This window comes from Ovis aries, chromosome 21, assembly GCF_016772045.2.
Source record: "Ovis aries strain OAR_USU_Benz2616 breed Rambouillet chromosome 21, ARS-UI_Ramb_v3.0, whole genome shotgun sequence".
Lineage (NCBI taxonomy): Eukaryota > Metazoa > Chordata > Mammalia > Artiodactyla > Bovidae > Ovis > Ovis aries.
Genome location: NC_056074.1, coordinates 8,568,303 through 8,593,857, shown reverse-complemented (window position 1 = coordinate 8,593,857; position 25,555 = coordinate 8,568,303). Strand labels below are relative to the sequence as shown.

Sequence of the window (25,555 nt, the reverse complement as noted above, 5' to 3'; positions counted from 1 at the left end):
ATACTGGAGTGGGAAGCCGTTCCCTTCTCCAGGGGATCTTCCCAACCCAGGGGTCGAACCCAGGTTCCTGGGTTGCAGGAACCAGCTGAGCCACCAGGGAAGCCCTCTGTCCATGCAGCTGACCCTTGAATGGGCTGTTTCAGTGGTCCCATCTCAACAGCAATACTTCCTTCACAATCCCAGCTTTGAACCCTTGACTTTCTGGTTATCTCTTCCCTTTCCTGCTTATTCCATCTGGTACCCAACTCAGTAATTCTCAGGCCTCACCAGGACCTACTGTCCACAGTCCATACCACGCTCTCAGCCCTCCTCTCCACCAGACCCTCATCTCTCCCTTCTTCCCTGGCCTAGACCTCATGACGCATCATTGCAATCATCCCCTTGAAGACACTCTCCAGCCCTTTCCTTCTCTTTCTCTCGCTTGCCTGGCAAAATCTCAACCCTGATTAAATCCTTCTCTCTGTCTTCCCGTCCTGTATTCAGACAGTGGAAACCAGTTAGAGAAAGTCACAGGTAAGTTAAACTCATGACCTAAGTTAAGTTCATGGCCAGTAACCTGAAGGGGGTCCGTGAAGCCACCCAGCAACCATTCTCTAGCTCCGAGTCGGGACATTCCAGGTCCTGCCTCCTATGCCTCAAACCTGCACCCCTCAGTCCCCATCCTCACTCTCAGCCGATGCCCTGTCATCCAGGAGAGCTCCCACGGACTCTCCCACGTCTACCCATCTGCCAGCGTCTGTGCCTGGTGCACAGCCTTCCCTCTGTGTGGATGGGCTCTGTGCTTCCATCTCAGACGAAGCGCCCAGGTGGACACTGGACTCTCATCCCCTGGCTTACTGGGCCCATCCACCCCGTACTCCACACTCCGCTATCAATCTCATATTTTCTATAGAATCATCCCCACCACATATAACCTCACTATTACTTTCCTGCATCTTCAAAAATGAAACCAGGGACTGCCCTGGTGGTCCAGTGGTTAAGAATCCTCCTGCCAATGCAGGGCACGGGGATTCAGTCCCTGGCCCAGGAGGATCCCACGTGCTGCAGAGCAACCAAGTCAGTGCGTCACAGCTGCTGAAGCCCAGGTGTCTAGAGCTGGTCCTCGGCAACACGAGAAGCCACCGCAGTCAGAAGTTCGTGCACGCAACGGAGAGTGGCCCCTGCTCGCCGCAATTCGAGAAAGCCCCCACCCAGCAACTAAGACTCAGCACAGCCCCAAATAAAATAAGCAAATAATTAAAAAAAATACAGACAAAAACCACAGCAACAATAAAACGCTTTCTTCTTATCCCTGGATAAGGAATCCAGGTAATCAGGCTTTAAAGTCGTAACCTGCCCGAGGTCACAGACCTGAAAGTGGTGGGGTGGGTGTGTCCACCCCCAAAGCCCACCCAGACGAGATGTCCTGGGCTGCAGAGGCCAGCCCAGCTCTCTCTCCAGCCAGTCGCTGAACCCAGACAACGAAGTCCCTTGTCAAGGATGTGCAGACCAGCTCTGCTCTCCCCGGGCACTCTTGGGGTGGCAAGCAAGGCTGGAGATTTTCAGTGAGAAGGGACCTCTGGATCTGTGGGGACCAGCTGAGCTGCTGAGACTGTCTTGACTGACGGGCCTGTCAGACTCCGTGTGGGAGGATGGGGGCTGTTTCCAGAACAGCTGGCATGCCATCCCAGCAGCATGCCAGTCCCTGTAGGGAGAGCGGGTGGCAATGATGGCAGACAGATGGGGCAGGCTGGGGCGAGGGGCAGGAGCTGCCAGCGTGGTACACCCTTGTGTAGAGATGACACCTCGTAAATCTCACAGGCCCGCCCGTGTGGCCTGCAGCGGTGGCTCATTAACACCGCCTGGTCGTTGGAGCTGGAAAATGACAGCTAACAAGGCCAGCTGCCTTGCAGGCCATTCCATCAGAAGAACACACTTCTCTCCCCCAACACTAAGAACATCTCTATTTCTGCCAGGAGCCCAGAGCAGCTGGCCTGGGGAGGGGGGAGTGGTTTCCTCCCGGGACATCAGATACTTAACTGTCCCCTGATTACAGGGCCTTCAGCCATCACCCCTTCTCTCCCTTCTCGGCTCCCCAAGATTATCTGAGAGAGTGAGCCCGTTTGGCTTTGAGATTTCCAAGGACACGGGGTCAAGTTGGAATTTTTGGACCATCTGGAAAAGCACGCGTCTCTGCCAAACCCTGTGTTGACTTAGTCATCCTATCTCTTAACGATCCTCTTCCACAAGGGGCGGGCTGACCCACTTACTTGTCCGTCACAGCCTGCATGAACTCGTCCAGAAGGTCGTCATACTCCTGCCCGCGGACACGCCGGTGCTTCAGGCCGATGTACAGGGGATCCCTGAGCAGCTCCTGCAACAGACAGCATCTGTCTCGTGAAGGGTCCTGGGTTGGCAGGAAGGGGGCAGTGAGGAGGGCTGGGGGGCACCTGTCCCCCCCTCCCACTCCCCTGGTGCTGCCTGGAAGGGTCTGACGCAGCGTGGACCTCTGGGCAGGGCGTCTGGAGTTTAGGAACCAAGGATGCTGGAACTATCAAGACTCTCTGATACAGTCTTCCAGCCTCTGGCTGCGGCTCTGGGTTCATCCCAGGGCTGCTCAGCAGTAATGCCATGGACACTTTGGCCTGGACAATTCCTTGATGGGAAGGTGAACCTTCATGTTGTAGAATACTTAACGTAGCAGGGTCTCCAGGTTCTCCCCGCTTGAAGGGAGTAGCACCGCCCCAGGTTATGACAATCAAAAAACGTCTCTAGACACCACCAGATGTCTCCCCAAAGGAAATTTCCTAAAGGAGATCAGTCCTGGGTGTTCATTGGAGGGACTGATGCTGAAGCTGAAACTCCAGTACTTTGGCCACCTGATGCAAAAAGCTGACTCACTGGAAAAGATTCATGCTGGGAAAGACTGAAGGCAGGAGAAGGGGACGCCAGAGGATGAGACGGTTGGATGGCATCACTGACTCAATGGACATGAGTTTGAGTAAGCTCCAGGAGTTGGTGATGGACAGGGAGGCCTGGCGTGCTGCAGTCTATGGGGTCACAAAGAGTCGGACACGACTGACCTACTGAACAGAATTGAACTGAAATGTCTCCCTAGGGGACAAAAATTGACCCCGTTAAGAACTGCCACAGGCAACATCTGGATTGAAGTGCTGGGTCTCAACCAAAGTCACTGATCTGGACTCAAATTAGGAAACCTTCCCTTCCTCCTTCCTGTCCTTCCCGTGAAAGCTTACTGAATATCCATCATGTGCCTGGCACTGTGCCAGGCCCTGGGGACACAAGGAGAGACTGATACAGCCAGCATTTTCCATTCAGGAAAGAAGCCTGCCGTAAGCAGCCCCGTGCCAGCTGCCCCCATCGTCTATGTCTGCACTGGTCTGACGGCCCCTCCCGCCTCTCCTGTACCCCTCACACACACGCCTACACAGAAGCTGCGGGCTTATCCATGCACGACACATTTCCTGACCCTTTACTGACCTGCTAATGGCCTGCTGCTCTTGGGTCTCTCAGGGGCTTTGTGGGTAAGAGATGGTCTCTGCCTTCAAGGCGCTCAGTCTACTGAAGGTTAGCTGATGAGTCAGTAAACTCAGCTACAGATAGATGTTCCTTCAGCACAAAGTGTGGCCCATGGTGGCAGAGAAGGAGCGGAGAAGTTCCCACCAGGGCCGAGTGGGGATGATGACATGGAAGGAATTGTCAGCATTTAAAGATGAGCAGAGGAGGGGAAGGACTTGGGGGAGGGGTGGTTAGGGAGTCTGGAATGGACATGTGCACACTGCTGAATTTAGAATGGATAACCAACAAAGACCTCCTGTAAAGCATATGGGACTCTGCCCAACGCCAAGCGGCAGCCTGGATGGGAGGCGAGCTTAGGGGAGAATGGATATATGTATACGCATGGCTGAGTCTCTTTACTGTTCACCTGAAACTATCACAACATTGTTGATCAGCTATATCCCAACACAAAATAAAACGTTTAAAAAAAATGACAGATTTTGCCAGGTGGGCTGGGCCCTCCAGGCTGAGAGGTCAACACAAAGAAAGACTGGGAGCTGGAGGTAAAAGCAGGAAAAAGCACCTGGTGAAGAAATAGGAAGCAGTTTTGTGTGTTCAGGTTTTTGGAAATTATGTTTTTGTGTCCTCCTTCCCCAAATATGCTTCCCAGGTGGCGCTAGTGGTAAAGAACCTGCCTGCCAATGCTGGAGATGTAAGAGACAAAGGTTGGATCCCTGGGTCGGGAAGATCCCCTGGAGGAGGGCATGGCAACCCACTCCAGTATTCTTGCCTGGAGAATCCCCATGGACAGAGAAGCCTGGAGGACTACAGTCCATTGGGTCACAGAGTCAGATATAACTGAAGCGACTTAGCACACACACCCCTAAATATGAGCTCCTTGGGGTCACGGTTTTGTGTTATCTTCAAATCTCCATCTGGACTGCTCCTGCAGGATTCGGAGACAAGCATGTCATGAGTCCTGCCCTCAAGGGGCTCGGCATCAAGTCTCAGCTCCAGCACTGATTAGCTATGTGACCTCAGGTAAATCATGTGACCTCTGGGAGCCTTCTTTTCATCTGTTCAGTTCAGTTCAGTCGCTCAGTCGTGTCTGACTCTTTGCGACCCCAAGGACTGCAGCATGCCAGGCTTCCCTGTCTATCATCAACTCCTGGAGCTTGCTCAAACTCATGTCCATTGAGTCAGTGATGCCATCCAACCATCTCATCCTCTGTCGTCTCCTTCTCCTCCTGCCCTCAGTCTTTCCCAGCATCAGGGTCTTTTTCAGTGAGTCAGTACTTTGCATTAGGTGGCCAAAGTATTGGAGTTTCAGCTTCAGCATCAGTCCTTCCAAGGAATATTCAGGACTGATTTCCTTTAGGATGGACTGGTTGGATCTCCTTGCAGTCCAAGGGACTCTCAAGAGTTTTCTCCAACACCACAGTTCAAAAGCATCAATTCTTTGGCACTCAGCTTTCGTTATGGTCCAGCTCTCACATCCATACAGGACTACTGGAAAAACCACAGCTTTGACTAGATGGATCTTTGTTGACAAAGTAAAGTTAGATGGGAATAAGATACCATCTGCCCAGCTTGATGGTGATGAGGAAATGAAATAATACTGATATATGTGAAAAAGCTTTGTGAATCATAACATATGCTGTAAAGTAATGGCAGCAGCTTTAACTTTCATAGTGCTTCCTATGTGGCGGGTACTTCAGAAGGAGGGCCAGACACAGCGAGGTTAAGAGACTCGACCAGTCCTGGGGCTAGTGAGTGGAGGAATCTGGATTCAAACTCGTGGCTGCCAGCTCCAGAGGCCATGATCCTAACCTCTGGGCCAAGCTGCTTCAGTGGTTTTTCGGCGCATCAACCAGAATTGACTTATCCTTTTTAAGACACCAGTCTAGGTCCATATTGTCTTGATGGCGCTGTAGGAGGTGGTGGGGGGAAAGTGTAGGGGACAGAAAAGATCAGGAAATATCTACCTTCCCAACCCCTCACCCCCCAATCCTCAGTCCACATATCTGAGGTGGATTTAACACTTTCTCCAAGGAACCACACGGCTACATCTGAGAAACGCGGGACCTAAACTTGATTTCTCAGTCTCTTCACTTCCTGGGTTATGTATCCCTGAGACTGTTTAGGACTCTGCTCTAGCAGTTGTGTGTGTGTGCGTGTGTGTGTGTGCGTGTGTGTGTGTGTGTGCATGCGTGGACGTGCACGTGTGGGCAAATGATGCGAATGGGACATATAGCCTGTCACCGGCCACTTTCACAAAATGACCATCTGAAAGCCATTGAGAGACAGCAAACATCCAGCCAAGGGGACCGAAGAAGGGAATGAGGATGTAACAACAAGATGGACAAGTAAGCGGCCACAGAAATTGGGTTAGGCCCGTGCAGACCCCTGGACAGACAGGAATGAGATGATTTAAAATGGAAAAAGCGGGAAACAAAACTGCACAGATATCCCAGTGTCATCTGTCTGAAACACATCAACTCAGAAAAGGCAGACACAGAATGATAAAAATGGTATAACTCTTGGCATGTGCAGGAAACATTCACTTTTTTCAGTTCTCACAGAGATGAAAGGGTCCACGGTAAGTTGTAACTTGTCATGTTTCCAAGAGACAGATTGATTCAGTGGTACATTAGGCAGCCAAGAATGGCTTTCTTGGTGCTGCATATGTGGTTTCTGGGGGCAAGTCCAATTCTCCAGTGGTATTGAAGAATTTTAGAATTTTCCAGAAGCTTCTCAGTATATCTGCCTTTAAGATGAAGGGTTAACCCTAATGAAGTAGTAGAGTTCTAAAAGTGGCTAGGAAGCTTTGAAAAAAGTCTTGATATTTTATAGTACTTATTTTATTTATAATAAAACATTTTATATCTGAAATATTTCAAAACTAAGTGCACCAAAAAATTGGGGAGAAAGTTTCTATGTGGAGATGACACGAAACTATAGCTTCTCATACTTGTACAGAACTTTCGAGTAATTCTCTTGTTCTGAATCAAAAGTAGCTTGATTCGGGACTTCCTCGGTGGTTCTGTGGCTAAGATTCCGAGCTCTCAGTGTAGGGGGTCCGGGGTCAGTTCCTGGTCAGGGAACTAGATCCTGCATGCCACAGCTAAAGATTCCATGTGCTGCACAAAGGCAGCAAGTAAGACCTGGCACAGCCAATAAATAAATAAGTATTAAAAAGAAACCATGTGTGGAATATGATGCAAACATTTTTCTAAAAAAGTAGATCGAGCCTTCTGTCTTGCATGCTCTCATGCCCAGTTTACAGATGAGGAAGGTGGAGTTCAAGGGTTTAAGTAAATTACCCAAGCTCACACAGCCAGAAAGTAGCAAAGCTGAAACTGAGCCTTGCTTTGACTGGATCTCCTGATGGTGCCCTTTCTACTCCATCGTTTGACATTGCAGGGACTAGGGAATGTGGCTCCTGACCCCTACCCTGGTCCTCCTGAGAGTCCAGGAGTGGCTGGAAGCTCCAGCTGGTGCTGCTGACCCGGCTGGGGAGCAGCAACATCGGGGTGGGGTCTGGGGAAACGCCGTGTCCACGTCTCCAGTCAGCTGGTGGTCCTTTGGCAGGAATGAAAACGGCTTCTCATGAACAGCAGAGGGTGGAGCTTCCACACTGTCTCACATGGAACAATTCACCCTGTGTCCCACCAAGTGACATATAGAGGGCTCTGGGATCAGACGCGCCTGGGTTTGCATTCACGCTCTGTCACCCAATGAGCTCTGAGACTCCGGGGACTCGCCCCTGCTTCGTTTTGCCTCTCTGTCCAGTGGTGATAATAATTATTTCTCTATATATTTCATTGAAATATAGTTGACTTACAATGATCTCCACTGCATAAGTTCTTTGAGGAAAGGGTCCTTATTGACATGCGTCTCCCTAGTGATGTTTACAGTGCTGTGCATGGCAGGCCATTTAAAAGCATTTATGATGTGAGTTGCAATTATGACTGGGCTAAGGAGATGCTGAATTAAAAACTACGCAGGTCAAAAAAAAAAAAAAAAAAAAAAAAAAAACTACGCAGGTCTTAGAAATCACTTGGATTGGCTTCCTCCAAAGGAGTGTTTGAAGCCCGGAAAGGTTAAGTGAACTGCCTATGTTCACAAAATGAATCTGGTGGAAGCAAGAGGCTGGCAATGACTAGAGCATGGGGTCTTCCCAGGAGGGACCAGCGTCCTCAGCTCCAAGCCCGCTGCGTTCTGCTAGGTTGTCGCCAAGTTCCCGCTGGCACTAAGTCAGTCTACAACTGTAACTTCAGGTTGAGGCTTTACTCAAAGCAGAGTAGATGAACCAGGTGGACCAGAACTTTCTCCACTGCCATGGGAGTTGAGTGTGTCCATGGGTGTCTGCCTGGCTCTGACTTTTTTTTCGAAGGGGGAAAAAAGTACTTTATTGAATCACAAAACTGAAGAGTATAGACGTAGACTGACTTCAGATATAACTGAAGCCAGGTACCAAAATAATCATCGTAATGCTCATTCTTGCTGTTTAATCTCTCTCTCCAAACCCTAATTTCATAGCTCTTCCTTCTTCGTGTTGCATTCAGTTTTTTTTTATTGTGATAAAAGTCACATAATATAAAACATATTATTTTAACCATGTTTAACTGTATAGTTCAGTGGCACTAAGTACCACTTAATGTACCACAATTGTACCTTATTGTAGAATTCTCACTATAATCCATCTCCCAAATTTTTCAGCTTCTCGAGCTGAAACTCTGTCCCCATTAAACACTAACTCCCCATTCTCCCTTCTCACCACCCTTGCCCCCGACCACTGGCACCTACCAAATATACTTCCTGACTCAATGAATTTGACAATTTTGGGTACCTCGTATAAGTGGACTCAAACAGTATTTGCCTGCGCCTAATGTATGTTGGAATGTGGGCTTCCTCGTGGCTCAGCAGTAAAGAATCTGCCTTCTATGCAAGAGCTGCAGGAGACTTGTGTTCGATCCCTGGATTGGGAATATCCCCTTTAGGAGGGTATGGCAACCCACTCCAGTATTCTTGCCTGGAGAATCCCAGGGACAGAGGAGCCTGGCGGGCTACAGTCGATGGGTTGCAAAGAGTCAGACACGACTAAAGCGACTTAGCACACACAAGTTGGAATGCATTATTAAGGTTAACTTAATATATGCTGGTTCTGACTTTTCAAGGTGAAAAATCTTGGAGACTAAATGTCATGGAAAACAAAATGGCTTGCTCTTCACCTGCTGTGTCATCTTAGTCTGGAAAAATACTTATCTTGCACAGCAACAGGCACACAAAGGTGTTATTCAGAGAACATCTGGGGTTCTGAGGAGGTCATGGGATTGGGTCCAAGGTGTGGACACAGGGATGTTTCTCCCTCCAGGTGGCAGCTGTGCCCACCACGTACTTCTCTGGAAGCTTGGTCAACCCAAGGGTAAGCGACAACGATCCTAGGCTGGGCCTCCTCACTGGTCACAGGTGCACAGACAGCCAGCGCCTGAAGGCGCTGTCGGTGAACCACATTATTATCTGCAGTGACGGCAGTCTTGTCAGGGAGGAGTCCTTCACCCTCCGGCTCTGGGGGCGATCCCATGCTGCCTCGGCAACCAGCAGCCCCCAAGGCACCGACGACCAGGCTCTGCCCGTGATCCGTCTCCTCCACCCGCCTCTTTAGTCTTTCCGATGAGACTCTCTCAGAGTCTCCTTGAGAGGAGACGCCATCAAAGCCCCACAGAGACTCTCACAGCATCTCCTTGAGGGGAGACTCCATCAAAGCTCAAGATGTGGGCAGGAGAAAAAGCCAGGGCTGAGAAGCCAAGCCCAGGTTGTCCCATAGAATCCTTGGCACAGAGTGGGACAAGCGCTGGGTTTGCACTTAAATCTGAGGGAAGTCATTTCTGCCCTGGGGCCCCTTTCCCTGTGTGAAACCAGGGAGGGTGAGCCAGAAGCATTGACATCTAATATCTTGTGTGTGTGTGTGTGTGTGTGTGTGTGTGTATGTGTGTGTGTGCGTGTGTGTGTTAGTCACTCAGTTGTGTCCAGTTCTTTGTGACCCCATGGACTATAGCCCATCAGGCTCCTCTCTCCATGGAATTCTCCAGGCCAGAATATTGGAGCGGGTTGCTATTCCCTTTTCCAGGGGATCTTCCTGATTCAGGGATCAAACCCAGGTCTCCCATATTGCAGGTGGATTCTTTACCTTCTGAGCCACCAAGGAAGCCTAGGGGTGGGGGGTGGGGGTGGGGGATGTGGGGGGGGGGTGGGCCAGAGCAGGTGCCCTGCTGAATGGGGCGGGGCTCCCTCTCCCTGGTGTTTGGAACATCATGGGATGCCCCTCCCTCATGCGCTCATGCCTCATATATTTATTTTTCCAGACCTCCTTGGTGTCGGCAGGTAAAAGTGATTCAGAATTTCAGGGCTGTAGACACAGATGTTTTCCTTCAACAGGAAACCTGGAGGGGTGTTTTCTTTGACTCCGATTAAAGCTCCTTTTGCCTCAGTTTTTTTTTTTTTTTTAATAGACACACACACACAGTTGGTCTAGTTGTTCTGGACACAAGCCTTCACTGCAGCATCCTCCCTGAACTGGCACAGAGATGGTAGCTCAAGCAGGCACTTCCTCTCCCGTGCTTGCTCTGGGCAAGAGATGTGCCCCTCAATTTCAAGCAGAAAAGTCTTGCAAACTGGTTATTTTCAAAAAGACCTCTAAGGTGGGACACCACGTAGTGAATGTGTCTGTAAAGAGAGAGATCACTGTCTTCCATCTCCCCAAGGGGGGCCTCTTTGTGACTTCCTTAAATATAGTCTGGAGGGAGCTCACCTCTGCTTGCTGGGGGAGGACTGTGAAAATGGCATCGCGAAGCCTTAGTTTGATCCTGACTGTCTGTGGAACCCGAAGCGTGGGAAACACCTCCTTTCCCACTCTTCATCACCCAGCCTATAACACAGATGCTTGACATCTTGGAGCAGTGTGCCATGGTAGACAAGGCAACTCTGACAGCCAGGGAGAACCTGGGCTCAAATCTCCGCTCCGACACTTAGAGCTGTGGGGCCTGAGGAAAACAGTTAGCACGATTCAGTTTCAGTGTCCTCAGCTGTAAAATGGGGAGACCAAGCTTGTTTAACTTCTATGCAGAGTACATCATGAGAAATGCTGGGCTGGGAGAAACACAAGCTGGAATCAAGATTGCTGGGAGAAATATCAATAACCTCAGATATGCAGATGACACCACCCTTATGGCAGAAACTGAAGAGAAGCTAAAAAGCCTCTTGGTGAAAGTGAAAGAGGAGAGTGAAAAAGTTGGCTTAAAGCTCAACATTTAGAAAACGAAGATCATGGCATCCGGTCCCATCACTTCATGGGAAATAGATGGAGAAACAGTGGAAACAGTGTCAGACTATTTTTTTGGGCTCCAAAATCACTGCAGATGGTGACTTCAGCCATGAAATTAAAAGACACTTACTCCTTGGAAGAAAAGTTATGACCAACCTAGATAGTATATTCAAAAGCAGAGACATTACTTTGCTGACTAAGGTCCGTCTAGTCAAGGCTATGGTTTTTCCTGTGGTCATGTATGGATGTGAGAGTTGGACTATGAAGAAGGCTGAGCACTGAAGAATTGATGCTTTTGAACTGTGGTGTTGGAGAAGACTCTTGAGAGTCCCTTGGACTGCAAGGAGATCCAACCAGTCCATTCTGAAGGAGATCAGCCCAGGGATTTCTTTGGAAGGAATGATGCTAAAGCTGAAACTCCAGTACTTTGGCCACCTTATGCGAAGAGTTGACTCATTGGAAAAGACTGTGATGCTGGGAGGGATTGGGGGCAGGAGGAGAAGGGGACAACAGAGGATGAGATGGCTGGATGGCATCACGGACTCGATGGATGTGAGTCTGAGTGAACTCCGGGAGTTGGTGATGGACAGGGAGGCCTGGCGTGCTGCGATTCATGGGGTCGCAAAGAGTCGGACACGACTGAGAGACTGAACTGAACTGAATATCTCATATATAGCTGGCATGAGAATGAAATGAGACCGAATCATACAAGGTCCTGGCGCACCGTGGGTGACGGCTGAGGTCTCCCGGGACTGGGTGAGAACTGCTTTCTCTCCCACAAATAGTGTTGCCTGGTCAGGGTGTGCTCTGTCCTCCAGCTGGGGAACTCTCTGGTCCTTTCTAACAGGAGGGAGTAGGCCCAGGGGAAGCTCTCTGCCTTCCAAACCCAGGAAGGAGAGGTGATGCAGGGGCCAAAAGCCACAGGGGAGGTGGCGGGGGGGGGGGGGGGAAGCAGACACTTTGAGTAGCTGTACCCCTTGAGCCATTAAAATGATCCATTAGGTGACAATGCTGAAACTCGGACAGCTAGACCAGTCCACCCACGCCTGGCTCTCATTTATCTCCCGCAGCCTCGCTGAGTGCCTGACACCTACTAAACACTTCATAAACTTGAAAAAAATAAGTAAAGAGAAAGTGCTGACAACATAATTCTCACTGAAGAGATCAGAACAAAATTAGGGGTACGATGTGATGACAACTTGGCAACAAGGACATCCATGTACACGCACAGGGACATGTGGGATGGGGCACAGATGTGGCATAGTGGGAGAAAGGCCGCTTCCTTCTTCCTTTAGAATTCTGAATAACGCGCTGAAGTCACTTTAGGAATACAAACTCTAAAAGTCCAGAAGTGCCTTTTCCTCATAAAGTGACCAGAACCTGGGCAGGTGGTGTGGGGAGGAGGACACAGGTGGTTAGGCCCCCTCTTGCCGAGGCAGGAGGTAGACGGGCCCCTGGGATGGACACCTGGGGTCTGTCCAGTGGAGGGAAACTGAAGCTTTGCTCTCCCCAGACACTCCTGAGACAAAGCGAGCTGCAGGAGCTGAGCTCTGCTGAAGTGAAGAGGGAAGGTGACTACTCGGGTGACCACTCCTAAGGTCAGGAAAACTTCCCTGTCTGCACGTGCTCAGGAAGGCTCCTCGGGGGTCACAAAGGGAGGGGGTGCCAGCCCATAATAAGTGTGGACATACCCCTGCAGGCCTCTGTGGTGGAGTCCATCTTAACAAAAAGTTGTACTCATATCTTGGAAGAGTCCTAGGACAAGTCCCATGTGAAAAAAGAAACAAAATAATTGGCCAGATACAAACAAAGGCCTTAAAGGACCGTCCTATGTAAGAGATTTAAGTCACCTCTCTACTGCGCGCCTCACTCAGGATTCTTGCACTCCTCTCCAGGAGCATCTCTGCCTATCTTCTGACTTCCCGCACTCCTCCTCATTAGAGAGGGCTTCCCCGGTAACTCAGTGGAAAAGAATCTACCTGCAAAGCAGGAGCGGCAAGAGACTCGGGTCAATCCCTGGGTGGGAAGATCCCCTGGAGGAGGGCATGGCAACCGACTCCAGTATTCCTGCCTGGGAAATCCCATGGACAGAGGAGCCTGGCAGGCACCTCATTAGAGAGGATGCCTATTCTCTTTGTCTCCAGGTGTGTATTTCTGCCTTGCTTCTGTCTTAAATATTAATAAACAAACTGTTTCTCTGTGAACTTTGTACCTGTTATGACAGTGTTTGCCTCCTTGAAACATTCTTGCTTTCAGATGAGGGAAAGAACCAGGGAACTTTGCTTCTAGCCTCTAGCCCCTGGTGGTCTGGTGGTTAGGACTCCTGGTTTTCATCCAGATTACCTAGGGTCAGTTTCTGGGCAGGGAACTAAGATCTCTCTCCAGGACCACTCACTGCTCTGCCTCCAAGATCTCTGCTGTTTCTAGCAGATCTTAGGGAAATTCATCTCTCTGGGCCTCAGTTTCCTCAGCTGTAAAGAGGGTAATAACTGATGCTCCACCGATAGGGTTACTGTCAGACTTAACCAGGGCGGTCCATGCAAGGGCCATGGCTACTCCTACTTTCCACCACCTTTTCTGATGGGTTTGTCACAAGTGGTAGTAGTGCCATTGTCCAATCATGTCCATCTCTTTGCCACTCCATGGACTGTGGCCCGCCAGGCCCCTCTGTCCATGGAGTTCTCCAGGCAAGAATACTGGAGTGGGTGCCATGCCCTCCTCAGGGGATCTTCCCGGCCCAGGGATTGAATCCAGGTCTCCTGCACTGCAGGTGGATTCTTTACCATCTGAGCCACTGGTGAAGACCCTGGTAGTTACAAGTTGAGGCCCACTCGAAACTGTAGCACATCATTGCTGGGTGCTGGACTTTTAACAATAAAGGATGTCAGACACCTGCTAAAGGCAGCCAACACCCTTCCAAGGGATGCAATGGCCTCAGGATCAACCTCAAACCATTCCATTTCTCGTCTAGAAACAGCTTTTAGGAGAGAGAGAGGGGAAAGGTCTCGATTAAATCCAGTTGGAACACAGCAGGAGGTGATGGGTGGGAATAATAACACAGAGTTTGCTCTCCTCATCCACATTTACACGGCTTCCGCACATGTTCTTTGTGGTCGAGGGACAATTTCAGCAAAACTCAGGCATCTGGTTGGGCAGGGGAAACCACAGCACGGGGCAGATCTTAAAGACTGGTCTTGATGAGCAATGATAAGGCGTGTCCCAGTGCCCAGCTGCCCTGCTCCTAGGCTGGTGGGGAGGCATGTGGAGAAGTGCTTTGGATGTGGGAGCGCACTCGGTAACCTGGCCCAGGCTCCAGTTTCACTGGCAGGGCTGGAGTCTGGAGGGATACAGGGACTTCCCTGGCCATCAGGGGTGGGGGTCAGGGCCCGTGTTCCCAGCCCAGCCCTTTGGCTGCCGGCTTGTCCTCCACCAGCCCCTCCCACCCCCATGGGTTCCCAGCCTGAAGCCAGGTCTGTCTGCGTCTCCCTCACTTGACTGCATCTGGGGATGAAACCTGAATAAGCATCATTTCTCACTAGGGGCTACAGTGCGTATTCTTGTTTAGAAATGAGAGTGTTGTGTGGTGTCCAGAGGGGAAGGAGACCTTGGGAAGAGCCATGACAAGTTTTCCTGAGAAAGATCACACAGGATACCAACAGTATAAGCTTTTCTGACAATGACCATTCTCTTTGCCTCAATATCTCTGCTTGTAGGAGTTTATCCTTGGGAAATCATCAAGGACAGGAAGACTGATCTGCAAAAATGGGGACGAGAGCACAATTATATTTCCAAGAAGACAGAAACAACCTGAGTGTCCAAGAGTGGAGAGTTTCTTATGTGCACTGCGAAACACCAGGCAGCTATGTAAAGGACATTGTGGAAGAATGGCTGCTGACACACACTACCTTTAAAAAAGCAGGAAACAAAATTGTATATGCAATATAAACTTCCTTTGTTTCTTTTCTCGAGAAAATCAGATTTCCGAGTCTCAATAGCCAATCATCAGCTAAATGAGATTTCATGTAAATCATCACGTATTTAATTTGGCTTTTATAAAAGCTAAATTTGGTGGGGGTAAGGCTGGAAAGAAATATTCCAAATTGCAAACAATGATTATTACTGATTGTGTGACTAATATTTTATTTTTAATACTTCTCTGGATTTTTCTCAGATGGACATGCACAGATTTTAAATCCAGAGATAGATGTCATTAAGAAGGAGTTCTTTCATGTTCTCTGACACAAAGACACAGGGCTATGAATCGCATATAGCATGAAGAATGTGACCCAGGGTGGTGGTACCCAGAGCAGACAAACTCCTGGCTGGGGTTTGAGCTCCTTAAACTATAAATCTCCCAGAAGCCTGCAGGGGAGGCTGCAGCCAAAGTTTGGGTCAGTTTCTCCCCATGGGTTTACAGGACACTCATGTGCCTGATCCAGGCATTTCAGCCTTTGGCCTCAGTGCTTCGAGTTTTAATCCTTTTACAGAAGTAGTAGTTGTTGTTTACTCACCAAGTCATGTCCGACTCTTTGTGACCCCAGGGACTGTAGCCTGCCAGGCTCCTCTGTCCATGGGATTTCCCAGCCAAGAATACTGGAATGGGTTACTATTTCCTTCTCCAGGGGATCTTCCCTACCTGGGGACCCAACCTGTGTCTCCTGCACTGGCAGGCGGATTCTTTACCACTGAGCCAGCGGGAAAGTTCTTTACAGAGGTAGTTCACCTCTAAAATGCTGAAAAAACTGCCCAGCAGCCACTCCCACCTCAGTGGCTTTCTTGGTTAATGGATCAGAGAGAGAGAGAGCCCACCAGGGTAATGGAAACTGCCTGGGGTCCCAGAACAAGGCAGCACAGAGAGCCTGAGCAGGGGCACCTTGGCAGGAGCGAGGGGAGCAAGAAGACCCAGGGGTAGCACAGTGGGGCTGGGAGGGCGGGGTGCGCAGCCAGGATGGAGAGAGGTCTTTGAGTCACTGCTGTGCAGGTGAAGTGTCCTAGCAAAGAGGACCCCAGAGAGAAACAGCCCCCTTGTAGGGAAAAGCCAATTCTGTGTCCATGTTGTAACTGTTTCTTTGACTTGCTTTCCTTTGCTTTTGTTATTATTTTTAAAAAATGTAAAAAATAGAATGGCGTGCTTCAGAGAATCCTGCCCCTCTGCCTGACTGCTAAACTAAAGTCCCTTTGTTCAGGACCCTGTCCACCTGTGGACAGCTGGAAGGAAGAAATGAACACATTCCCTGCCCGAGGCTTGCCATTCTAGGAGATATTTGCAAGATTAATGGTCTTTTTACTTTGCTTCCTCACTTCCCCCATCTCTGAGCTACAAAGGAACCTGGCATTCCAGCCCCTGTAAGATGGTTATTTTGAGATATTAGTCTCTCATCTTCTCAGATGGCTCTCCGAATAAATAAAGTTGCATTCCTTGCCTCAGCACCCCATCTCTTGGGTTTACTGACCTGTTGTGCAGAACAGCCTGATGCTGTGTAGACAGATCACTGCACAAGGGTGCTCCCCACCCCAGCCCAGCCAATACCCTCCAGCTCCCGGCCAGGGCAGCACATTACCTCATTGTTGGTGCCCACATCCAGCAGAACAGGGAGGCACTGCCGCGGGTTGACGCCTCCACACGCTGTGTACAGGGCCAGCTTGCCCACGGGGATGCCCATGCCGTAGCAGCCCAGGTCTCCCAGGCCCAGAATGCGTTCCCCGTCAGTCACCACCACCGCCTGGAAGGAAAGGGAGGACATCTGTATGAAGCGCCTGTTTGTGCAGCATGTTGGGCCTGACGATGATACTTACTGTGGGAAAGGCAGGGATGTGTGTGCTCAGACGCTCAGTTGTCTCCAACTTTTTGTGACCCATGGACTGTAGCCCTCCAGGCTATTCTGCCCATGGGGCAGGGATAGAGTAGGATAATCAAAACATTAGCTTAGAAACCCCACTAAGGAGGGAACTTTAGGGGGATTTGAGAGACCACAATAAGACTAATGATCACTCAAGAAAATAATGAAAAAATTCTGAAGCACTATGGGCTTGCTTCACTCACAGAGCAAAAGAAGCCCCTTAGCATCAAAGCCAGATTGGATGCTGAACAATAAAATCAGGACAACTTGCTCAGCAAGTTAAACTATGCAACAGACAAGCCCCCAAACAAAACAATGGAGGGGTGAGACTCACATCCCGCCCAGTGAGCTCAGTTAATTAGTAACCCCCAAAACATGCACTTTGGCCCTGAAGACATGTTCTTTGCACAATGACCCCCAAACAATAAAACAGTAGTAGCGAATAAAGCCTACAACTTGCTCTGTGGTGTCTTCAGGTTAATGACCCTCAAAACATGCTGTGTGCACACAAAAAACAATCATTCATGGAAAGGTGACTTTTCAAAATGAAAGACCCTTATTGTACTGAGACCTGGAAGTATTTTTCCAGAGTGCTATGACAGTGCTGGCTGGACCATATAGGGACAAGAAAACTTCCCTGCCCTACCTGGGGGAGGAACTGATGAGGGAAACATGATGTCTACTCAAGAAAGTCAAGGAAGATCTTCTCCCCATCCCCTCTCTTCCTGTGATTATGAAAATGCAACCCACTGAGTACTCAGGGCAGTGAGAGCCTGCCCAGGAACCTTACAACCTTACAAGTGAACCAACTCTAGTAAACTTTGTGTGCAAAGTTGCTTCAATCGTGTCCAACTCTTGCGACCCCATGTAGCCCGCCAGGCTCCTCTGTCCATGGGATTTTTCAGGCAAGAATACTGGAGTGGGTTGCCCTTTCCTTCTTCAGTGGATCTTCCCCACCCAGGGATTGAACTCACGTCTCCTGCACTGCAAGCAGGTTCTTTACCACTGAGCCATCCCTGGGTCAGGGCACTTTGCAAAAGACACGATGCTAAAACCTAGGGGAAGGAGCTTCAGTTTGCTTATCTATAAGAGCAAGAATGCGTGGACCCTGCCCTTGAAAGGAATAATGGGCAGAAGAGAGATGGAACGTGTATATTCACACTGACTCTGGGGTAAAGTATGGGAGCTATGTCGTAGTTCAAGAACAGCAGAGACAGAGAGAAGGGAGAGGCGCTTCCTGCAGGCCAACCCTTCTTGGATGCGGGGGAAACACACGCCAGACCTTGGAAAGGTGGAGATTACCCATTTGATGCAAAGGAAATTAAGGTCCAGGGTGGAAGTGGTGGGGGTAGAGGATGTGTGTGTTGGGGAAGGGCAGGTTCGGGTCCCAGGAAAGGAGGCAATGGAAAATCAGGCTGGAGTCAGACTGAGGGGGGCCCTGAATGTCAGGCCAAGGGGAGCCCCTCAGGGTGACAGTGAACTTGTTTGTAGGTCACCCCAAGCTGCTCCCCAGCACTGGTTCCCTACATCTCCAAATGACTGGAGTTTACGGGGCCACCCAGCCCTCCCCTGGAACCAGCTTTGGGTCAGGACGTAGGACCAGCTCTGAGATGCGGATGTCCTGGGCACTACAGGGGTCACTTTACTCCACGTGGCACAGTGCTGGGCCCCGTGGATAAAGCGATGAAGACTCCGTCCTGCCAGGAAGGGTTTAAGATCCAGCACCCACAAGCTCTGTAGAATCTTCTCTCTCTTTCTCCAGGGGTGAGAGAGCACACAGGGCCTTTTAATAGAAACTGGTGCATAGATTTTTAAAATACCCCTTCACCTCTGGAAAGGGGGCTCTCGAGAGGGCAGCGGACGCGTGACTATCTTGCTGTCTCCTTGAGACTGCTCTCTTGCCTCTAGGGCGAGGGCCCCTCCCCCAACCCTGTCTCACATCTCACCTGGTTTTTCCCACACCTGGCAGGGAGGTAGGTCTGTGATGGTTATCCCCGATTCACAGCTGAGCAAACTAAGCTCCTGGACCTTCACGTTCTGTACATATTTGCTCAGCATCAGCCCCACGCCAGGCACTGCACTGGATGTTTCCACAGCAGTTATCTTAGAAACGCTGGGTGACTTACCAAGGGCACCTTGCTTGTGAATATGGCAAGTGGGGGTTCTAGTTAGGCTTCGGGTTCCTGGTCTGCGCTCCCTCTACTCCCCGCATCCCAATCCCCCCACCATTCAGCTGAGAAAAGCACCTGTGCTCTTGGCAAAGTCCCACCCCATCTCCCATCCGACCTCTCCGCAGCCCTCCTCTGACCCCCTCCTGGCCACTCTCCCCGAGTCCTGTCTTCACACTGTCCCTGGGGGCCCAAACTTTGCACATCTCCCTACCATCTGTCCTAGCTAAAACCCCCTTATTCTGATTCCCAATCTCTCACACTTTCTCTCTGCTGAGGCGCAGAGAGAGACATGGAGTTCTACAGAGGAAAGCAGCTACGACTCCAGGGTGCTCTCCTTACAGCTCTGGGGCTTTTCAAGATGGTGGTGGGGGACTTCCCTGCTGGTCCGCAGTTGAGACTCCGCATTCCCAAGACAGGGGGCATGGGTTCGATACCTGGTCGGGGAACTAAGACCCTGCAGAACACACAACATGGCCAAAAACCAAAAGATGGTAGCAGAGGCCTGACAGAGTCCCTCCCAATGTGGAGACTGCGGGCACTTGACTGCATGCCTGGCCCCTCCGAGGGGCTCTCTCACCTCCATCTGCCATCCACTCTCAATCCTGTTGTGCTAACAGTTGCGTTGCTTATTAATTTTCCTTTTTAAAAAACTGGAGTGTAATTGCTTTACAATGTCGTGTTAGCTCCTGCTGTACAACAGAGTGAGCCAGCCACATGTATCATATAGCTGTCTCCCCTCCCTGCCACCCGCCCTCATCCTGCCCCTGCAGATCATCTCAGGGACCTGAGCTGAGCTCCCCGTGCTATACAGCAGTGTCCCCCCAGCTATTGCACAGAGCCTCCCTGCGGCTCAGTGGTAAAGAATCCACCTGCCAAGCAGGAGATGCGCATTCAATCCATGGGTTGGAAAGAGCTCCTGGAGAAGGAAATGGCAACCCACTCCAGTAGTCTTGCCTGGGAAATCCCATGGACAGAGGAGCCTGGTGGGCTACAGTCCATGGAGTCGCGAAAGAGTCGGACATGATTTAGTGACTAAACAACAGCAAGTGTATGTATTGCAACAGCTTCACAACCAGGCTCAAAGGCCTTTTTTCGTTGTTGTTCAGTTGCTAAGTTGTGTTTGACTCTTTGCGATCCCATGGACTGCTGCCTGCCAGGCTCCTTTGTCCATGGGATTTCCCCTTTACTGCCTTCTAACTGTCCATGAAATAGAGTCCAGAAGGCTTATCTCTAATGACAGGAACCCAACACGGCTTCTGGAACTCATCTGCACACAATTGCTCTCTTTGGTCAAACTGGCCTCACTCCCGCCAGAGGAGGGACACACTCTGTATTTACCTTTGTCTCTCGCCTCTCAGCCTCTGTCTCCTCCTGTGCTTTCCCCTGCAGTGCAAATTCTGCCTTTCCAGCCTAATGTGATTGCTGCTAGCACCTGCTGTATTTTCCATGCACCTGGCCTGCTCACCCTTCCTGGCTGCCCGCCCACCTTCTGCAAACAATAATTAAGCACCTAAAGCCCTGCCTAAGGTGCAATTAAAGCCTTTGATAGTGACAGCATTTGCATTCTTATTTAACATTTAAAAACTGCACATTTTATCTCACCCAACAGCCTAAAGGTTAACAGCATGGGTTTTGGCATCTAATAGCCAGCACTTGAAACTAGGCTTCTTGATAATGTACCATATGTAATCTTGGGTCAAACAGTAAGTTTTCTGAATTTTAATTTCCCATAACATTAGAATAATTAAAATATCCAACTCATTAGGTGGTAAAGATGAAAGTTGTTAGTCACTCAGTTGCATTCGACTCTGCAACTCCATGGGTAGAGATGAAATTAAATGATAAATGTCTCATTTTAACCAGGGGCCTTGTACAATAAAGTAAATGATTGGCAAATGACCACTGGTCTTATGATTATATTGATGATTATTATTTAGGGCAAAGGCTACATATTAGAATTTTTAATTGTTTCATCGCTCTATAATTCAGCCTCACCGCAGAAAGGCCATGCAACAATCGTCTGTTAAATGAATGCGTGAAAACAAAATGATGGCAGACCTTGCAACTTTTAAGAAAGTCTGGCTCTATGGGCTTCCCAGGTGGTGCTAGTGGTAAAGAACTCACCTGCCGGTGCAGGAGATGAAAGAGACCTGGGTTTGATCCCTGGGTCAGGAAGAATCCCCTGGAGGAGGAAATGGCAACCCACTCTGGTGTTCTTGCCTGGAGAATCCCATGGACAGAGGAGCCTGGGGGGCTGCAGTCCTTGGGTCGCAGACAGTGGACATGACTTCGAGACAGCATACATGCACCTGGTCTTTCTACTCCTGCGTCTCCTTATCCCATTTCGTTTTTCAAAGCACACCTCGATCTGTCGTTTTCTTGCCCCCACACCTCCAATGGCTCCTGATGCCTCTAAAATAAAGCTCAAACATCTCCAACTGACACTTAAGGCCTTCCATGATCTACGTCCAATCTACTCTTTGAATTTCCCTTTTTATCCATTCCATGCTGCACCCAAATGGAAATACTGCTAATCTTGTATAAGGTATGTGTTTTCTAGCCTACATGCTATTTTACGCCTCAATCCCTATACCTCCTTGATCCAAATCCTACCATCCTTACATGTTTCAAGGAACAGTTCAAAAGACACTTTCCTCCATATGAAGCTTCCCTTCTGGAACATATCACTCCCAGCTCTGAATTCCTGTAGCGTTTTAATCTCCCGTGTCACCTAAGCCTGTCTTCTTTGTATGACAGTTTTATCTATGTCCTTGTCTTTCATAGCAACTCAAGGGCAAGTAAAGGATCCTGTCCTCTTTGATTCTTTAGCACTTGGCTTGGGACCTGCAATGCAACCTGAACTCAGTAAACGATGGACAATGTGATTGGCCCAACAGAGAGAGCAAAGGCTCTTCTCGGGACTGAATTCAGACCTGGAGAAGACAGGCAAGTTCAGAGAGAAGACGCTGCCTCCTGTTTTTCGTGACATCAGGGGACCTGGGCCTGGGACCACAGGAGCGGAGGGAGTCAGAAGGCTGAGTGCAAGCTGGAGCTGCAGCCTGGGGTTTCAGAGCCTGGCGATGGCTACCCTGAACCACAGCATCACAGTTACCACCCCTGGATGGCCTTTACAGCTCGTGACCCCTCGGTATTTCTGATAACAAGGAGAAGATTCGGATGACTGGGGGATGCTGTGCTCCCTTCTTCCTCTGTCCAAACGGCTTCTGACTTACTGTCCACCTCCCTCAGCCTGCCTGGCCCCAGAGGGGCTGACCCAAGACCGATGCAAGGGCCCCGTCTCCTGGCCTGCCCCGGCTCTGGTTACCCTGGGCTTGAAGCTCTGGGCGTGGGCCGCCCTCAGCACTGTGTGAGAGGCCCTCTCCCTCCTCCTCCTTCTCTCTCACCCTTCCCATCTCCTCCTCCCCTCTGCCTCTTCTCCTCTCCCCAGGAAATAATGCCCAGGCTGTGGTTTCAAATCTTGGTTCCATCCCTCACTGGCATTGAACCTAACCTCCCAGTTGCCTTGTCTATAACACGGGGGTGACAATAATTCCTGCCTCTTGGAGGGTCGCTGGGAGAAGCCAGTGAGTTCGTCCGTATAAAGCACTTAGCGGGATGCTGGCAAGTGGATGCGGTGCTGTGCTGTCCAGACCCCCTCAGAGGAGAGAAGGGGTCATTGCCCGAGCTGTACTCTCAGCCTGCTTGGGTTCCTGCTCGACTGAGGAGAGCTACCTTGATCACTGTCACGCTCCGTTCCCAGGGCAGCAGCCCACAGCCAAGGACCGAGGGACCCCTTGGCCCAACTCGGGATGACGGAAGAGCCATCCCCGCTCCTGAACCTCCCCTGGCACCCTGCTGGGTCTCCTGGGCCCCCCGACTCAGCCCAACGTCTCCCTGTCCTCTGTCCTGCCTCCTTTCCTTCCAGAGGCTGATCCCAAGAGCCCTTCCTAACACGCTGATCTCCACCCAAGAGAAATGTTTCCGGGGAAATCCAACTTCTGACACTGACTGGGGCTTACCCCTTGGTGGGTGTGGGCAAGGCAGGCAGGCACTTGGCACTAAGTCTGGTCCAGGTTTCAAGGCCCAAGAGGCTGGTGCCCATAGGCAGGGGATGCGCCCTTGGATCCAGGGCTCAGCCGCCTCTCGGCACTGTTAGCTGTTAGGTCTGGGATGAAGGAGGGATTTAGGAGCCTGGGAAAGCTGTTGAGAAAGAGGGCCCTTCTGAGCCGAGCCTTCCTCCCGGCTCCGGGAAATGGCCTCTGTGGGAAAGAGTCCGAAAAGCAGTTCTCAGTCCCCTCTGTGATTTACACTGCAGGGCTCTGGGGAGAGGCGGGGCAGGCGGCTCTCCCTCCCTGCGAGAGAGGAGCCCCCCAAACCCCATGGTCCCCCAGCCTGAGACCGTGACCTTACTTCCCTGACAGCCTACTCCTCTTCCTGCTCAGTCTGCAGTCCTGCTTTCCGGCTGGGAAACCAGAGAAAGTCCTGTTTTATTTTCTGAGCTCTTTCAGAAGCGTATCTCTCTCTCCTCTTTTTAAAGACTACCTGGCTTTTCTTCCAACGCTGTGGTCCCACTTTATATACCCGTCGACAACGAACAAGAGCTCCAACTGCTCCGTATCCTTGCCACCCCTCCTTTCCCACTTCCTGCCATGCTGATGGACATGCTGCGGTAGCTCACGGTGGGTTTCTTTCAGTTCGTTTGTTTATTTTTGGCTGTGCTGGGTCTTCGTGGCTGCGCCTTGGCTTTCTCTAGTCACGGTGAGCCGACTCCCGCTGTGGAGGTTTCCTCTGTTGCAGAGCACAGGCTCTAGGGCGGGCTTCAGTGGTTGCAGCACGTGGGTACAGCAGTTGTGGCTCCCAGGCTCCAGAGCACACGTGCAGTAACTGTGGTATATGGGCTTAGTTGCTCTGCATGTGGAATCTTCTCAGACCAGGGATCAAACCATGTCCCTTGCACTGGAAGGTGGATTCTTAATCGCTGGACCACCAGGGAAGCCCACAGAAGCATCTCCGGGTCACCCCTCCCCTCCAGCCAAGAGGCGAACTATATGAGGGTGCAGAAAGACCTGCTCCTTGAAAAGCTCTGCCTGCCCTGCTCAGCTGCTGGGCTCTGGCTGGCAGCGACACTTACTAGCGGGGACCGTGGGCATCACTTCACCAATAAACAACAAAGGCTGTGGCTTAGAAGATTCTGAACTTTTGGAAGGGTAGTCCTGGAGTGAGAGGGAAGCACCCTCCAGAAAAATGTTGTCATGGGGCAGGGTGGTGACTGGGGGCAGCCTGATCGGTCCTAACTGACTTGTGTGTGTGTGTGTGTGTGTGTGTGTGTGTGTGTGTGTGTGTGTGTGTGTGTGTGTGTGTGAGTCATTCTGTCCATGGAATTCTCCAGGCAAGAATACTGGAGTGGGTAGCCATGCCCTTCTCCAGGGGATCTTCCTGACCTAGGGTTCAAACCTGGGTCTCCTGCATTGCAGGCAGATTCTTTACCATCTGAGCCACCAGGGAAGCCCAATTGACTTGTACACACGACAAACCAGGGGCCCAGTATTCACAGCTCCTGGCTTTTCTAGAGAAGTCAGAAATTCAGGGTTTTAAAATTGTGGTTTTTTTTTTTTTTTTCAAATGAAGTCTCTTAGGTTTAAAATGTTGCCTACAAATTTAAAAAATCTCAAAAATCACTGAAAAGCAATAGTGTCTGAGAGCCAAATTGCCTGGTTGTGCTTTTGTGGTCTGCTGCCCCCAGGTGAGGGGATGCCCTCCTCGGCCGCCCTCAGGCCCCTGCAGTCTCCCCACAGCCTTGCTGTGTGGGCTTATGGCCCTCTCCAGCGATGGCAATGCCCACCCCAGTGCCCGTCCGTACAGTGCAGACTTCATCAGAGTTGGCCCTCACGATTTTCTGCTGTGAGGTCAGAGAGGCTATCAGCCCACACGGCAGCTAAATGGAAGATCCAAGACCAGAACCCAGAACCCAGGTCTGCCTGGTTGCAAAGCCAGAGCCGACTCTTCTACATAGCTTCCAAGACGACCTCAGGGTTTCTGCAAAGTGGAACAGCAGTTCTGCGTGGAGGGGAGGTGGGGGCCCCAGGGATTCACCCATCCGCTCTGGGGTACCACAGGGTGAGTGGTCAGGCGACCCTGTTGCTCCTTATTCCCACACTCCTCTCTTCGGCAGCACAGACAGAACATCTCAAAGTGTTAGCCGCTCAGTCATGTCCAACTCTGTGCGACCCCATGGACTGTAGCCCACCAGGCTCCTCTGTCCATGGGATTCTCCAGGCAAGAATACTGGAGTGGGTTGCCATGTTCTTCTCCAGCGGATCTTCTTAACTCAGGGATCAAACTTGGGTCTCCTATACTGCAGGCAGATTCTTTACCATCTGAGCCACCAGGGAAGCCTTGTTGGACATTTTATTTACATAGTCTCAAAGTGTTAGTCGCTCAGTGGAATTGTTTCTGGGTCAGTCTAACTGGACTTCAAGCTCCTTGAGATGCCTGTATACCATCTTTATCCCCAAGCCCTCAGGGAAATCTTACAGAATAGATGTTTACTAAATGGCTGTTGGGCTTCCCTCATAGCTCAGTCAGTAAAGAATCCGCCTGCAATGCAGGAGACCTGGGTTTGATTCCTGGGTCAGGAAGATCCCCTGGAGAAGGGGATGGCAAACCACTCCAGTTTTCTTGCCTGGAAAATCCCGCGGACAGAGGAGCCTGGCGGGCTA

At 50.5% G+C, this 25,555-nt stretch overlaps 1 protein-coding gene and 1 non-coding gene across 6 annotated transcripts in view; both read right to left on the bottom strand.

Moving 5' to 3' along the window:
* ME3 (malic enzyme 3) overlaps positions 1-25,555 on the bottom strand; it is a 224,343-nt gene that overhangs the window by 50,158 nt on the left and 148,630 nt on the right. For all 5 annotated transcript variants that reach the window (XM_042238349.2, XM_027959838.2, XM_027959839.2 and 2 more), the window contains 2 exons: positions 16,387-16,548; positions 2,250-2,353 (listed from right to left, as the gene is read on the bottom strand). In XM_042238349.2, coding sequence (XP_042094283.1) covers positions 2,250-2,353; positions 16,387-16,548 — 266 coding nt within the window. The remainder of the gene's footprint in view (positions 1-2,249; positions 2,354-16,386; positions 16,549-25,555) is intronic.
* LOC114110202 (small nucleolar RNA SNORD30) lies at positions 14,794-14,863 on the bottom strand. The gene has a single exon (XR_003586528.1). It is a non-coding gene; the product is annotated as a small nucleolar RNA SNORD30 (small nucleolar RNA).